General features: G+C 42.0%; 1 protein-coding gene across 1 annotated transcript in view; it reads right to left on the bottom strand.

The window, feature by feature from the left end:
- Nucleotides 1–15,885, bottom strand: part of unc13a (unc-13 homolog A (C. elegans)) — a 49,159-nt gene that overhangs the window by 14,802 nt on the left and 18,472 nt on the right. The window contains exons 13-35 of the mRNA XM_073476613.1: nucleotides 15,355–15,401; nucleotides 15,093–15,171; nucleotides 12,718–12,792; nucleotides 12,398–12,617; nucleotides 11,401–11,628; nucleotides 10,951–11,092; nucleotides 10,170–10,339; nucleotides 9,924–10,039; nucleotides 8,116–8,279; nucleotides 7,874–8,027; nucleotides 7,588–7,656; nucleotides 7,098–7,187; nucleotides 6,835–6,969; nucleotides 4,978–5,111; nucleotides 4,730–4,815; nucleotides 3,659–3,785; nucleotides 3,461–3,557; nucleotides 2,520–2,663; nucleotides 2,357–2,434; nucleotides 2,070–2,147; nucleotides 1,810–1,898; nucleotides 1,581–1,727; nucleotides 217–340 (exon numbers count right to left, since the gene is read on the bottom strand). Coding sequence (XP_073332714.1) covers nucleotides 217–340; nucleotides 1,581–1,727; nucleotides 1,810–1,898; nucleotides 2,070–2,147; nucleotides 2,357–2,434; nucleotides 2,520–2,663; nucleotides 3,461–3,557; nucleotides 3,659–3,785; nucleotides 4,730–4,815; nucleotides 4,978–5,111; nucleotides 6,835–6,969; nucleotides 7,098–7,187; nucleotides 7,588–7,656; nucleotides 7,874–8,027; nucleotides 8,116–8,279; nucleotides 9,924–10,039; nucleotides 10,170–10,339; nucleotides 10,951–11,092; nucleotides 11,401–11,628; nucleotides 12,398–12,617; nucleotides 12,718–12,792; nucleotides 15,093–15,171; nucleotides 15,355–15,401 — 2,793 coding nt within the window. The remainder of the gene's footprint in view (nucleotides 1–216; nucleotides 341–1,580; nucleotides 1,728–1,809; nucleotides 1,899–2,069; nucleotides 2,148–2,356; nucleotides 2,435–2,519; nucleotides 2,664–3,460; nucleotides 3,558–3,658; nucleotides 3,786–4,729; nucleotides 4,816–4,977; nucleotides 5,112–6,834; nucleotides 6,970–7,097; nucleotides 7,188–7,587; nucleotides 7,657–7,873; nucleotides 8,028–8,115; nucleotides 8,280–9,923; nucleotides 10,040–10,169; nucleotides 10,340–10,950; nucleotides 11,093–11,400; nucleotides 11,629–12,397; nucleotides 12,618–12,717; nucleotides 12,793–15,092; nucleotides 15,172–15,354; nucleotides 15,402–15,885) is intronic.

Raw genomic sequence — 15,885 nt, 5'->3', positions numbered from 1 at the left:
CTTTGTCGCAGCATTCACACTTAAATAAGCCCGAACAGATCATGATGATGTGCGTGTTTGTATGAATGTGTGCACTTGTCTGTTTATCCACACTAAAAATAAATCCTTGGATGTACAGCAGGCACAGTCGGTGCCAAAATAACATGTGTGGCTTAGCAATATTATTGTGCATGTTTGTTTGGTCGTATGTGCTTTTGCAGGGCGGAGTGCTCTCACCGTTTGGTCCGTGAGCGGCGGCAGAACGATGGTCTTCTCCATGGTGTTCATCACCAGCTTCCACAGCTCCTTCAACACACGTTTCAGCACAGTCTTCTCACAGATCTTAGCAAACAACGTCAGGCTGGCAAAGGGGTTAGAGACAGAAGGAAGACAGGGAATGAGGGGAAGATGAATAATAGGCAACAGAAGGAGGCAAATGCTGTTTTCCTGAAGAACGGATGAGAAAGAAAAGAGGAGACTGAACCCAAAAGAGGTTGCTGCTTGAAATCCCTGCATCATAGAAGGCTTGTGTTCTGTTAAGTCTCAATGAGAAGTTTGAACGTTGAGTAATAAGTAATAGTTTGAAACAATCTGTACAGACTGTGAAATGAAGCAGAAATTCCTCTCTAAAGCAGGAAAAAATAACAGGGCTCCCACACTTTCTTAAACATTTAATTCAAGGACTTTTCAAGAACTTTTTTAGCCTAATTCCCTGAAATTCAAGGACCAAACAAAGCATAGTTTGAGAAACCGAACAAGGCTAAGGATGCAATATGTAAGAACTGACCACTTGTCGAATTCAACACAAATAGGGGGCAACATGTGACTACAGTAACTAGTTGCTGCTAACTACAGCTGCCATTAGCTCGTTAGCTCAGTTAGCTGTTCAGCTAGCAAACATGAGTGGGAGCTCGGAGCACCGGGCAAGTGTTGGTGATTATAGCGCTAGCACAGTAGCTTAACTGGGCCCGTCCCAGAACATAGACATCATGGCGTCAAAACTTTTGTTTCTTCACATTCTGTTGATATTTTTTAATGTTTTCAACTAAACCATTTACATATTGCACCTTTAATTACTCTTACAACACAGAGAAGTTTTATAATGAGAACTGGCAGGCTTTACAAAAACTCAAAGAGAACAGCAGTGATGGCAGAAAACTGCAGGAGACACACATGCAGACAGCAACACATGCCAATTTACTAGTGTCATAAAACAATCTATAAAAATATCTACATAAAAATAAAACCTTTTCTATCCTTGCACAAAATATACAAATTCAAGCACTTTCAGTAAACCATGTGCATCTATGTCAGTTTTCAAAAACTGGCTCCCCTCAAATTCACAAACCTTTAAGGATTTCAAGGACCTGTGGAAACCACAACCCCTGTGTGTGGATTGCTGGTCTAACTCCAGACCTCCATCCTAACCTCACATACATCTACACATTGATTTAAACTACGATACCCATACTATTCAACATACCCTTATATCACAAAAAAAGACAACCATAAGCCTATCTTAGTAAGTGAAATAATAAAAGGCACTCAAAGAAGCTGAACTTTCCCTTTTAGACCCCACAGAAAATGACAGACTGCCTCACTTGCTGTCCAGGAACTCCATGATGGGCTGCAGGACGTTGTCAGCATCCTGGGCCACGCTGCTGGCGTTTCCCACATTTGAGGTTCCCTTCACCTGAGCCAAGATGTCTCCCATCTGCTTCACGTTCTCCTCTATGTGAGGCTGGAAACTGGAGAGAAAAGTAGAAGAAGCGATTAATGAAGTTGGTCAGTCTAAACATGCATCACATTTATGTCAGAGTGTGTTTCTACCTGACGGAGAAGACTCTGCTGAGATCATCCATGACGTTGTTGAGCTTAACCTGCAGGTCTTTCAGGATGTCGCTGGCCTCCACACACAGCTAACGCAAGTACATGGTAACACACAAACAGAGCTGACTGTTACGCACTCATGGACGCCTGTGGATTAAGATTTGCTGAACTAAAAACTGTGACCAACATACACACACAATTCTAAGCTAGTGAAGGATATCAGCTGGATAGGGACGAAAAAAAAAAAGATATTCACTCACGTCTTTTCCACCCATGGCTTCAAACATCTTCTCCAGCTGAACTCTCAGCTGTTGGATGTTGTTGATCAGGATGCAGGGCTGAGCATAGAAACATGACACAGTGCTCACTAAAACATTTACAGTTAGATCGACCTTTTTTGGTGGTGCCGGATCCAAGGAAACCCTTCTTACAATAAGCATAAAGATACTGTCCTGTTTATGATTACAAACAACAGAAACTAAAATATATTGTTTGTCCTTGGCTGAGTGGACTCCTCAAGCTCTTCATTCAGTCTTTGACCACTCACCACTTTCTCCATGGACACATAGTTGGCAAAACACTTGGAGATGATATCAGCGTAGGACAGCAGCACATTGCTGATGGTCTGGAGGGAAACACATGTTACAAGTTTTTTACTGAGTTTATAAAGTTTATAATTTGACTGAAAGTTGCAAATCTACTACATCTACCTTAGCAAACCGCTTCATGTAGTGTCCCACGATCTGCGGGTCCGGACACTCTAGCTTCCTGATGATCTCAAAGCTCTGGTTGAGCTGGGAGAACACGTCCACCACTGAACAGGAGAACAGAGCGTGTTCTGATGTGACCTGGAACTGTAGGGCGGAAAAAGATGAGTGCGAGATGATTAAAAACCACGAATAAAATAACAGAGAAAAAGGCGAATGTGATTAAGGATCAGCTGAGGTAGCAGGTGAACAGCTGGGATTCAGGGGATGCTAGCAAGATGTGACCTCTGGGCTCCAAGAGACATATAGATGGACCATTAGACGCTATATTAAACTGGACCTTTGATATCTTTTCCCCACGTGTACCGAGCCTCAGACTCCCGAGAGCCAACAAGCCGTACAGGCAGTTACACAGCCAGCCAGTGACGGCTGGGAGCTCCTGTCTGTCTCCTTGTAATTGGCTGCTGGTTAGCACCTGGTCCCTAATTGGCTAGAGGTGAGTGTGTAGGTGCTCCTCCAGGGAGTCTGGGTAATGAGGTGAGGACAGCTCTCCTGCAGTCAAAACTCTGGAATAAGACCATTAATTCACAATATCCTGCTGTCACAGAGTTATCTCCCTCCTTGAGTACATGCATGTCTAAACCACGCTGGTTTAAACTTCCAAAGAGCCGCTTTATACGACGAAGCACTTTGACGGAGAAATTCTCTGTCTGCCGCCGTGTCCACGCTTCTATTGTTGCCTTTGAAGAGCGCAGGAGAGGCAGGAGGGGGGGAGTGTGGGAGGCAGAGCGGGAGGGAGGGGGAAACTTTGGCTGATAACTTTGAGTGTGACAGAGGAACTACAAAGGATGGATTACAGTAATTCTGCCTGAACAACAGCAGCGACTCAGCGTTTCCAGAGGAGTGAAAGGGAGATAAGGAGGAGAGGAGCCGGAAACTTTTACCCCATCTTTTTTGTCTCTCTCCAAAGCGCCGTGCAGAAAGTCCCGAGACACTTCCTCGTTCTCGTCCAGCCACTGAATGACAAATGGCTCAAACCACCTATGGAGAGCAAAAAATATATATGTATTTATAATAATCTATTCTCTGTTCTCAGTATGAGTCTGATGTTGCATAACAGTGATGGGCGAGTTGCTACTCACGCAGGATATTCTGGCACTCGGCTCTTGAAGAAGGGCAGGTCTTTGCAGTACTCGTTGTACAGCCACTTCACCTTGAAGTGCAGGTTCATGTAATCGGCACTCTTGCACAAGCGATTTTTCTCATGTTCTGAGAGAAAGAATAAAGAGGAAAAAAGCATGTAAAAATCTCTCACCTGGTGTTTGGGCTTCATCTACCTGTAATTACCACAGATCTATTGTGCATACAGACATATCGACCCAGAGGCAAACACACTTCCTCACCGCCTTGTTGAGTACGATCGATGGTTTAATTACTCAGACGGCCAAGACCATTACAAAAAGATGTCCAATAACACCAATTTTATGCAAGAAATAAAATATTAATAGAAAACTGACTATGACCTTTCAGGATTTGCTTGTTTTGAAAAGTTTGTTTTTTCCCTCACACCCACAGGGACATTTAGGATCTGTTTTGCACCCGTTTTTTTTTTAACTAAATCAGCTGTAAATTATCCATCTGATATTTGCTGATTACTTGTGTGGGCTCAACACAAAAGCAACCAAACTTGACAATGAGCGTCTGTCAGTTACTGTCAGTATACAGCCTAACTAATAAGGATGGCCATCAAAGGGCGGGTCCATTATTTTTTGTGTTTTTGAGGTTGTTATATCATACTGTAGCTTCCAAGTAGTGTTTTTTTTTTCAAATTTTGGTCAAAGTATGTTTGTTTTAGAGTCAAAGAGCTATTTTCCCATGTCATGTGGGAATGTCCATTTTAAAAACCAGGAAGAGAATGAGGATGGACCCGCACTTTAAGGCTAATAAACTGTATCTCCTAAGTAATTTGACCAATTGTCATAAAATTCGATACACGTGCTTAATAATAAAAGTCCTTCAATATCATCAGCTTGTGAGAATTATCACATATTACAAAATATGTTTACTACATAAATCCTCTATTTGAAACATTACCACCAAGTTTAGTAAAGAAGTAAAAAAGTAAAGTTGAATGGAAATAAAAACAACCTAGTTCTCTTCGACAAGGTTCAGTCAGTTCAGAGGCTCACAGGCTATCACTGACTTGCACTCACCCTCCATTGCATACTTCATATCCTGAGCAAACAGGTTCCACATCACTTCAGCACTGATTTTACCCACGTTGAGCTCCTGGGGAAATCTTGATGTAGGAGAGAAAGGAGAAAGGCTTACTGTATAGGCACTCAGATAAAGAAGGTGTATGAAACCGAATGAGCAGATGAGAGCCTGAAAGTTATTTTTTCTAAGACGTACGAAGAGAAACTGTGGAAAGAGACAGAGTAATAGGAGTACAGAGACATACTGGTTTAGGCAGGGAGTGTAGGAGTTCTTGTCCTCCTCGATAATGGAGACGATAAGTGTGATGAGTTTGGACCAAAAATCCAGATTCTTGATGCTGGGTCCCTGCTCCTCCGGAGGCACGGCACCCTGCTTGGCCTGAAAAAGCAGTGACACAACATGAGTCACAGTGAAGCTACGCAGACGTTTCAGGGGGAGTTTAGCTTGCTTTTCAGCATATGACGGGAAGATGGCAACAGCTGTCAACCTGCAGAGTCATGCAGGTAATTGTATTATGCTCAGTCACAGAGTTTTTAATGCCAAAAGATGTCAGTTTTCCTCATCGTTATGATATGATTTTTAGGCTATACTGCCCACAGCAAACTCCTACTTACATTTTGGATAAGATAACAAATGGGTCAAGCTTCAAGTGTAGTCCTTTAATTGTGTGTAATTGTATTAATGGTGTTTTTATTGTCTGAGACAGAGAGACTGGGGAAGTCTTCACTGTGTTTTTAATCCAGCAGCTCATACATATTCAACGTTTGCTGCTTTAAACAGACTCAGAATGTCAACTGTCTGGACGACTTCTTTTGAAATAGCTGAAGATGTGCTGGAAGGAAGAGAAAAAAAAAACCTAAGCCGAGCACCGCAGGGGTTGAAGAGAGAAGAATGATCTTGCAGAGATTTCAACAAAATATAGCAACGTCCCTCAGGATGAACTGTTTTATTCAAAGGGAAAAATGCTTATTTGAAATTCACAGGGGAGTTGGAATGGGGATGGCGCTTTAATGAGGACTCAAAGCAAGTTCTAGAAATCCCTGATGAAATCCAATGCAGGAGTGATGGATGGAAAAGCCTGGCCTTCCCAGACTGAGAGGATGAAAGGAACTCACCACACTTACAGTAGATGCACAGTACATGAAAGTGCAATAGTGTCACAGCGCATTTTTAGACAATGGCCAGGAAAATACAGAATAATAATAATAATAATATTCCAAAGTCATTTTGATTTATTTAGCAGTTTATGAAGAAAACTGCCTGCCAAGTTTTGAGTGATTTTTGAGTGATTAGTCAGTGTTCCTTCTGAGAGAGTGAACCAAATTACAGCAAAAGGAAAAGAAAAGCACATTAATCACTGGATGCTAAACTTCGGTGCTGAGCAGACAGTACAGAGTGTCAGATTATCAGGGCATTGTGAGAAACCAGAAACTCCACTAAAAGACATCCACTAAATACAGATTGGTAACCACAACCAGGTTGTGACACAGGTCAACGGATAAACCTGACAAACCCAGAGTGTCAGTTCTGCCAATAACAAGAGGCAGAGAGAGAGCAACATGTCAGAATGAACAGGTTAATTGCTGTCTCTGTCTTTCTCCTCTGCTCTGTCTTTGTTATGAGCTGTAGGTCTGTGTGTCTGTTTGAGCGAGGGCGGGGCTGAGATACATCCACATCCACACACGCACAAAGCAGAGAGGCAAACAGCAGAGAGGATGATGCATGTGCTTCGGCTGCATTAGCACAAAATCCGGATGGTTGTGCGGGGATGTGGGAGTTTTTATCCGCGCTTTTTTAAACAATCACAAAAAACCTTTCTGTTTTCTAATCTACTGCTTTGTTTTTGCAAACGTCAGTCTCAGTTGGTCTTTGTGAGTCGGGGGGGACGGCACGACTTTAAATGGATTGTTTTCAAACTGCAACCGACAAATCTTGCATAGTATAATTTTAATTACGGCCAATAAAGCAAACTGAACATTTGGCAAAGAAAGACTGATAGAAATTGAGAGAGAGAGAGAGAGAGAGAGAGAGAGAGAGAGAGAGAGAGAGAGAGACATTGACTCACACCTACGTGGATATTAAACAAATTGCTGCATCTTACCGGGTCTGTCTGATACTCGCGGCTGTACAGCTCATGACAATTATTAAAGATGTACTCGTAGGTGGAGTTGAGACAGGCTTTGACACAATCCTTCACCACCTGACTGGCTCTGGGTGGAGATTGAAGCTCTTGGACCTGAGCACACACACAAAAGAGAGAAGCAGTTAAACTAGTCATGTACACACGCTGTGATTAAACAAATATGTTTAGTCTCCCCTATGTTGAACATTCTTCTTTACGAAGATTGAATGAAGGGACAGTACCTTCATTCTGAAAAAGGTGATACTGGTGAGGAGGTCCACTGTGGACTTGAGGTCCTGCAGCCTCTCTGGGCTGCTGGCAGGAAAGTTGTTCTGCAGTCAGACGGGAAAAAAATAACAGTGAGCCATAGGACATGAGATCACATCCATCCTTGTCCAGTGTGTGTTTGTGTCTGTGGGCACGATCCAGCATGGCAACACAATTTCCGCTGCAATTTCCAACACTTGTTACTGTGTGGGTGTGCAGTGTTTCCTGAATGTGTCTGTGCATGTTTCAGAGGAGCTGTCACTCTCATTAACCCATCCGCCTGCTTTGTTTGTACCGTTTTCTGACAAAGAGAAAGATGAGGAGAAATAAGCGAAGAAAAGCAGCGGAGACAGAGGAGGTGGGCTGATGTTCTAGCATGCAGTTTGTCTATCCAGTACTTGTCATCTTTCACAAACTTTTCAAAGTTTACATGAGTGAAAACAGTGAGATGAAGAGCAGTCTTACTCTGTACATGGACAGGTCAATCCTTAGAGAGTTGTGAAGCTGGTCGAGAAGCTTGACAAAACGCTCTTTCTGTGGACACAAGGTAACAGATTTTTAAAATAACCAAACATATAGCAGAAACACCACGCTGCTTGTTATATGAAGGCTCAGTCATAGCAAATGAGCATATAAACAAAGAAAAGCAAGGATACATTTCATCTTTTCCCTCCTTTTTGAATATAACTGTGGCACCTGCTGCACTTATTGAGAATTTCTATTCTGAGAAATGCTTTTGGCGGTGACTCACCCCAAAGTTTGAAGCAGCAAAGCGGTCAGAGGCAGAGACGTTGTTGGTCGCCTGGGTGGTGTGAGCGTAGTAGGCATTGATGTTAGCCAGTAGGGTACTCATCACTGCAGGCACACCTGGGCACATGTACTTAGACGACAGGCAGGCAAAGTGACTGCAAAAGGGAGACAGACGTGTAAAAGAGAAGGTTTTTTTTTCAAAATAACGATATTCTGACGTCAGGCTTTTAGCCAGTAACATACGTCATGGCCTGATAGATGGACTCCACTCCATAACGCATGGCAAACTCATCTACGATCTCCTGGGGAGTCTCCTCAAAGTAGACCTTCCATGCATCATCCCCTTTGGCATCAGGGATCTTCACCACACCGTTGTTCTGGATATCTGTCACATAGTGGAAGAGGTTCTATGGGGATGAAAATAAGAAAGAGTTAGAGAGAGAAATAAAGGAGACGTATAGAAAAAAAAGAACAAGAAGACATACAGAAGAAAAGGCAAAGAAAGGAACAAAAAGAGAAAATGGCAATAATTGGCTATTAAGAGCTCTGACATGTATAGGGATATAGTAAGGAACAGTAAGAGAAGCCATTACATTATGATAAAGAGTGTGTGTCCCCTTAAACCAGCATGTTCAAATTGTGTTCTTTAATTCCATCATTATACATTTCAGCCGTAATCAAACTTTCTATATGTATCATTGTACAAAACAGAGCACATTACAGCCTATGATGTGGTTATCTTTAAATGTCTGTGCTACTTGAACAACCATTAAACTACATTATGAGGCCAACACAAGGTGCTGTCTGGACTACTCACCCATAACGTGTTATGCTGCAATAAAACATTCAGAGTTGGCTTCGCGGTTTATGGCCACTTATGTGCAGCAATAACAGCGGTCATCTGTCTGTCAAGGTTCAGCTAATATGCTCTGTTGAGTAATGGGCCGAGTAATGACTCCATACGAGGCCGTGATTGGTCGACAATCAATCAGGAGAGTTTTCCGCACAGAGCCGGACTAGAAATGTGTCTGATGTCTGGAAGTGGTTTTTATCTTCTGAGAGCAAAGCAAACTTCACGGAGTATTAACTTAGGTTTAATTTGGAATGGATCCATTATGGAGCTGAACATCAGTCAAGTGAATTAACCTGTTTGGCACGGCTCATTGGGATGACTTTGCACAGAGATACACGCAGATGCACATACGCACACAGTGGTTAGAAAAAGTCCTATGTACTTAAAGTAATAGTAGCAATGCATTAATCGAGTATGCAGTGTGTACGTACAATAAAGACTGTAGAGGCATGGTCTGCATAATGTTGTGCATGTTATTATGCAGACCAACAATGAAGTCAAAGGAGTTTGGACCTTCGAGTTTAAGTTTAAGTGCAGGAATAAATATGATCTGTAAAATGGAAAAAAGTATAAAAAATGTTTTAAAAAAATATTAAAGGGACAGTTCACCCCCAAATCAAAAATACATATTTTGATTTCTTATCTGTACTACCATGTATCCACCTAGATTGATTTTGGTGTTAGTTGGCGAGTTTTGGAGTTGTCGGTCAAACTTCACCCGCCAAACATATCACAGTGCATCTACTCATGGACGAGATGCTTGTGACAGTCCAGGATGTAAATGCTAATGGTGTCCTGAGCTGTAAAGTGTGCTGGCTTAGTTAGCGGTTGTAGTTCGATTGAGAGAAAATAGTCCCTACATGAAACTGCTCACAACAAGGTCTGTGGATTATCTTGAGTAATGGTTTCTGGACTTCTGGAAAGACTCATTGCTGATGAGTTTTTAAAATGTATTTTTTTGCACTCTGAGCATCAGAAGGTGATATCTCCAGGACTCATGCCAAAGCAATGCATAACAAGCACAACAGGTAAGAGGAAAAATGTGTGTTCTGGATTTTGTGGGGAACTTTCTCTTCAGCCTGTTTTAGTGTTAATGTTTTGGGTGGCCTGGATGGATTGGATTTGTTGAATTGTTTTGTCTTCTATTTCCAAAGATATAGTAACGGAGTAAAGGCCTGTTCCAACACACTGAGCTTACCTCATGCAAACATGTGTACTGAACGTGATAGGGGGCAACCGTCTCCTCTCCTTTAATCTCTACATTAATGTGCATGCGGATGGCTCCAGACACAGCTGATTTGTCTGTACGCTTGTCTGCAAAGAGCAAAAGACATACAGCAACAATGTTACCCAACTTGCAAAACATCTAAATCTGAAGAAGTTAGGTCACTCATATAACTGCAAAAGCGGTGGTAAGTGGCATGGACTAAATAATTCAACTGACCCAGATTATACCAGACGTCCATCTCTCCGCTCAGAGTGCGGACCTCAATGATAGTCTGACCGAGGAAGTCGTCTGACTCCCGCTTGAACTTCTGCTTCACGCGAGACTTGATGTCGTCATCCTCGTCCCACACTCGCACCTTGATGCGGTCTGAGGAGTTGTGACATTCGCTAAACAGACAGAACGAGAGTCAGCCACAGGTAGCAAATATAGTTGATACACAGACAGAAGACCAGATGAATTACTATCATGTCTCATCACTGTAAATATCAAAGAAGGGAGAAGAAATAGGTGCCATTTTAAGGACTTTATATTTTTCTTATACTTTTTCTTTCTTCTTCAAAAAACCATTATAGACTTTCTCTGTGTGTCTTAATACATGTGTGGGGGGATCTTTAATCACGAGGAAGCAGACAGACATGTTTAATCACATCGCTATGACAACTAGAGCTGAGGGGTTTAGTTTATTGATAGAAAATAGATTTAAACTATTGGTAATTAATTGCAATTTGCCAGTTTTGTCTGTTTTCTATCATTGAAAATGCAATATCTTTGGGGGTTTGACTGTTGTTTGGACAAAACATGCAATTTGGAGATGTCACCTTTAGCTCTGAGAAACTGTGATCACATTTTCTTCTAATGTATGAAATTTCGTTGGCCAAACAATAAATCAATTAACAGGAAAGTATAAAAACCATATAGGCTGGTAATGAAAATAATCATTATTTGCAGCCCTAATGCTTTTCACATATTTTATTTTATTTTTTAGGTCTTGACTCACAAGTTAAACGTCTCTTCCCAGACGGGGTTGAGGTTACCATAGATGGTCTTGGTCCTCTTTTTGGTCTTTCCCACCTGGACAGTGACATAAGGATCACTAGAACCGGTTTTATCCTTGGCCTGTAGACCCTGGGCACACAACACTAGGAAGAAGGAAAAAAATGGCAAGCTGGTCAGTGTGTGTGTGTGTGTGTGTGTGTGTGTGTGTGTGTGTGTGTGTGTGTGTGTGCGCGTGTGTGTTTGCAAGCAAACAGATGCCTCTTAAATCATCTGACCTTCTGCTCTACTGCCCCACAAACGCCACCTGTGCTCTCTTCATACAAACGCCAGCTTGTCTCTTTTTATAGACACACACACACACACACCTGACACGTGCCGTCTCCTCTGACTTTGATGGCCGGCTCTGTTCAAAGCTACTGTACTGCTACTACCAGTTTGACTCGACCCTCACCTGTGATGCAGATCTTGGCCGACCACTTAGAGGTGCCGTCGAGCACACTCTGCTTGATCTGCTTCATGTGGGTGACATGGGTGGCCTTGACGATGGCGAACACTTCCTGAATGAGTTCGAAGATCTCGGGTTTGTTCCTCTCGCGGATCTTCATGCGGTCTTTAAGAACCATGATGATGTTCTGGGTTCGGTCCTCTGCACCGTGTTTGGAGCTCTTCTCTGCTGCTCCTGGTTAGCGTGAAAATTGAGACGAGAAACTTAAGGATTAGATGTGTAAAAGCAAGCAGAAGTGGCCTTTAGTTATCACAGTTCAGAATCAGATTAATTGCCAAGGATTTCACCTGCGAGGAATTTAACTTAGTGTTTTTGGTGTATAACAATATAAAATAGTAGAACAATGTACAGAAAAATAAAAGACAAGTTATGCAAGTCAAGAATCATGAACAAAAAATTGCAAATTGACCATAAAATCTGAAAAAATGTTTTTAAAAATATGTACAATGTTTAATTTAAATGGAAGAGCTGTAGGATTTTGTGCAACAATGTCCAAAGTATTCAGCAGGGAATGGGCAATAGTATTTCGTTATTAAATGATAACAACAACAAAGAAAATGAGCTTTCAATTTAAAATACAGAGGAGAGTAAAAGTGTAGGTGATGAAAACCTTGGCCATATTTCATGAATGAGAGGCGGACATATTTGCAGAGCTATAAAATTGCTGAGTAAAAGAGCGGTGGATGACAACAAGAGACAAATGGCTTTTAATATCCTCCCAAGAAAACAAAGAAAATAGGAGAACAGGAGTGAGAGAAGAAGGAGGAGGAGGAGGAGGAGGAAGAGATGGACTGTGCTTGGCAGTGACAAATAGAGATAAGAGAAAATAGATAAACTGGATACTTTACTATTATTATTAAGAAAAAACAGCACTGTCACAGCAAGAAGTCCAAAACATAAAGTCAGAAAATGCTGCACCAGTTCTTTCCAATATTTTGCTTACTTTGTAGACAATCAGCATTGAGTAGATCTTGGCACTTCTCGTGGCATTTGACTCCACACTCGGTACAGCGCATGCCCTGGCGAGCGATACCCCACAGCAGTCCCTCGCACTCGTAGCAGTAAGTGGGCGTGGTGGCTGTCCACACCTCAAAATTGTGTGGGGTGGTGCAGGAGATGGGATATATGAGGGCCTGGAGGGTCTTTTTGTAGACATGACTCTTCTACAAGGGCACAAATGAGGGAAGGAGAGGGTCAGCAATGTGCTGCAATCAGATTTTTTTTTTAGCACAAGTTGAATTAACATTGTAAATGAGCACTGACCAGTTCTTCGTTATGCAGGGTGCTGGACGTCAGGGCCGAGGTGATGCCTGCCTTCCTGGAGTTCTGAACCAAGGACTGAGTAGCAGGAGAGAGGAGGGGTTAGTGTCTTTCAGCTCCCACCTCAATATCAGTTTTTATCAAAACAAATCTCAGTGCAGCCTCTGAGGCAAGGTGTATTATTACTGTCTGTCTGGCAATATTCTCCTGAATAGTTACAGCAAACTAGAGGTGCCAACTGCAGAATTCAAAATGCTTCCTCTCATAAGAGTGATCAATTTGCTGGCTAGACGAGAAAACTAGTATGCCTTCACAGGTGTTTTGATAGCAAATGGTGTTGGTGTTACTCACCATAGCCTGTGGCGGTGCAGAGAAAGTGGGAGGAACAAGGGAGAGATATAATATTAGAAAAAGGCAAGCAAGAGGAGGAGGTTTCCACAGAGAATTAAGAAGCAAAAGAAATGTTGAGAAAAGATCATAGACTGGGTAATAAATAGTGGACAAAGCCACCGTGACCGTCACCATTTTGAAACCTCTAGTTCAGCATCATAGTCACCACCATCTTGTTTTTTTTTTGGAGGCAGAAGTGACCATATTTGGAAGAGAGAGTGGAGCTAGGGACGATAACCTGATTGGATCTGACTGAGAGTCTAAGGACATACCGTGGTAGCGACTTGTCAATCAAAATATAGTCCCGCCTACCCCCACATTTTTTTTACTCTAAATAATTTACAGAATGAACATCATTCTTTCTTGAAGAGGACCTGAAACCAGTGATTGAGACCATAAAACCAACAAAACTGTTTACTTGGGTAAAAAAAACCAAGTTAGAAGTAGGGTCATTTTCTCATAAGCTTATATGTAATCAGACTCTTTTTAAAACCAGTGAAGTTGCCCCCTGTTGGCCATTAGAAGGAATGCAGGTTTAAGGCACTTCCACAATGGCTTCACTTTTCAGATCTAGACCTGCATATACTGTGGTTTTTGTGATTTAACATGAATGGATTTCCACAATAAAAGCATGAGGGGGAGATCAAATAAGGTGAATCAACAGCCAGATGTGAAGACTTCAATAGAGAGCATGTCAACCAGACTTGAGTATTTGACATCTGAATGAAACAGCCTGTGATCAATGTTCATTCAGCCATTACCCCACCCTGTCCGATCAATTACCCGAGACACTCTGACACGTTGTGTGTGTGTGGTGTGTGTGTGTGTGTGTGTGTGTGTGTGCAGTGACAGAGAGAGGAAGTGAAACATGGGGGCACCTGCCTGTGACTGCCTGTCTGTGCTTCGTGAGTGTTTATTAATGAAGACAGTTAATTACCTGTGTGTGGTTAAGCAGGGATCTGGCGTGATGAGGAAAATGGTACACTGAGCTTTGCCTGGCAGTTAATATAAAGAGCTAAATTGTCTTTAACTTTACAAGCCTCCACTTCAGGACGTATTTTGCAATAAAAGTAATAGTTTAACATTTTGACGAACACAGTATGCTTATTTGTGTTTGTGTCTCAAGTTAGAGAAGATTGAAACCACTCATCTTGAATATAAGGCTGTAGCCTGCAGCTAGTTAGCTTAGCTTAGCACAAAGACTTGAAACGGGGGGAAACAGCTAGCGCGGCTCTGGCTGAAGGTAATATAATCCACCTACCAGCAAACACTAACTAGTATCTTATATTTAATTTGCTTAATCGACGTGTAAGTGTAAAAAAAAAATTAAAAGTTGCTCAATCAATCTTCTTCTTTAACTTTTGGTAAGAAAGCAAAAATGGGTGTATCCAAAAAATGTCAGACCATTCCTGTAAGGTTTTCTTTCATTTACCCTCCTGAAAAGCAGATACATGATACTAATGTGAGTTTAATGTGTATCTGTACTTGCTAGTGTAACATTTTAACAATGATGGAAAAGAGATAATGCTGTCCAGCCTGTGTAATAGTACAAGATACTCAAAGGAAGTGGGTTGTATGAATGAGTGACAGCTTTCTCCAGAGGATTTATATTTCCAACAATCTTATCGTTAATGAGGAGTGGGGATGATGGCAGCGTGGAGTACTTAAAGCTCTGTTATATGACAGCATCTAGCACACATCAATGTCAGTCAGAGGAAACCTCCAACCTTGCCTGTGGCACTTTGCCCTGCAGCTCGCCTTGTCAGTCTGTAATAGCAGGGAAATGTACAGTATTGTGGATGTAGTACAGTAGGCTTAAGAGAAGGAGATATTCAAGGTAAGGAGAATAAGATGAGAGAGAATCTGAAGGAAAACAGGAGAAGGTTTAATGGATGAGAGCACTGTCTGCTAAGCTGAGTGATAGATGGACTGGGGAGATGTGAGACACTTAGTCAGGGGAATATAAAGAGATTAGTGCAGAAACTCACCAGATCTCTGACCAGAGGCATAGCTTTCCTCTTCCTGAGGTCTGGCATGCTGTCAATGCTATACAGAGCGCCACCCATCCTGGAGACAACACATGCACAGGGCAGGGTTCAACACCAGCTATTATTTCAGCTACAGTCGTTAGACAAGACGAATCAATTAGACAATAAATGCATTCGGACATTCAGGCCGTGGGCTTGCCTTTTGGTTGGTAGGTTATAGATTTTCAATGACTGTAGTAGTAACAGCGTCATGGTTACTTACCCTGCTGATAAAAGCAGAGAGGCGATGCCAACACTTTCTCCTCGGGCCTGAGGGGAAGGAGAGAGATGAGATGAGAAAGAGAGACGAGCAGGGTGCCATAAGAGCTGTGGCTGGAAGAATGGGAAGCATAGCATATTATAGAACTGTACACGGTGCTTTTATGTTGTTCTTTATACTGAGAACAACAGAATGGAAAGATACTGTATGGTGTTCCTTAGCAAAAAGCCCTATTTCATGTGGCCACAATGACTGCAAGTGTTCCCAGAATTCACAAATGAATAATACAACAGTGGTGCAAGTGGGAGACAGAAAGAAAAAGGGGGAGATTAGGAGAGTGGTGTAGCTGAGTTAAGTCTTTGTGAGTGAGTGTACTGATTACTGACATCAGCAGTGGCTTCTCTGTATTTGAGAATCATAGTAAAAGTAGATTACAGCCAGATGGCCATCCGTGTAATCATTCTTCTAATTCTATCTGCTCGGTTATTGAAAGACATGTTCTTTGTCTGCCTGCCTGTTCAAAGAATGACACAC

Source organism: Pagrus major, chromosome 11 (genome assembly GCF_040436345.1).
Source record: "Pagrus major chromosome 11, Pma_NU_1.0".
NCBI classification, from domain to species: Eukaryota; Metazoa; Chordata; class Actinopteri; order Spariformes; family Sparidae; genus Pagrus; species Pagrus major.
The sequence above is the reverse complement of the archived record's forward strand: the minus strand, read 5'-3'. Positions and strand labels throughout refer to the sequence as shown.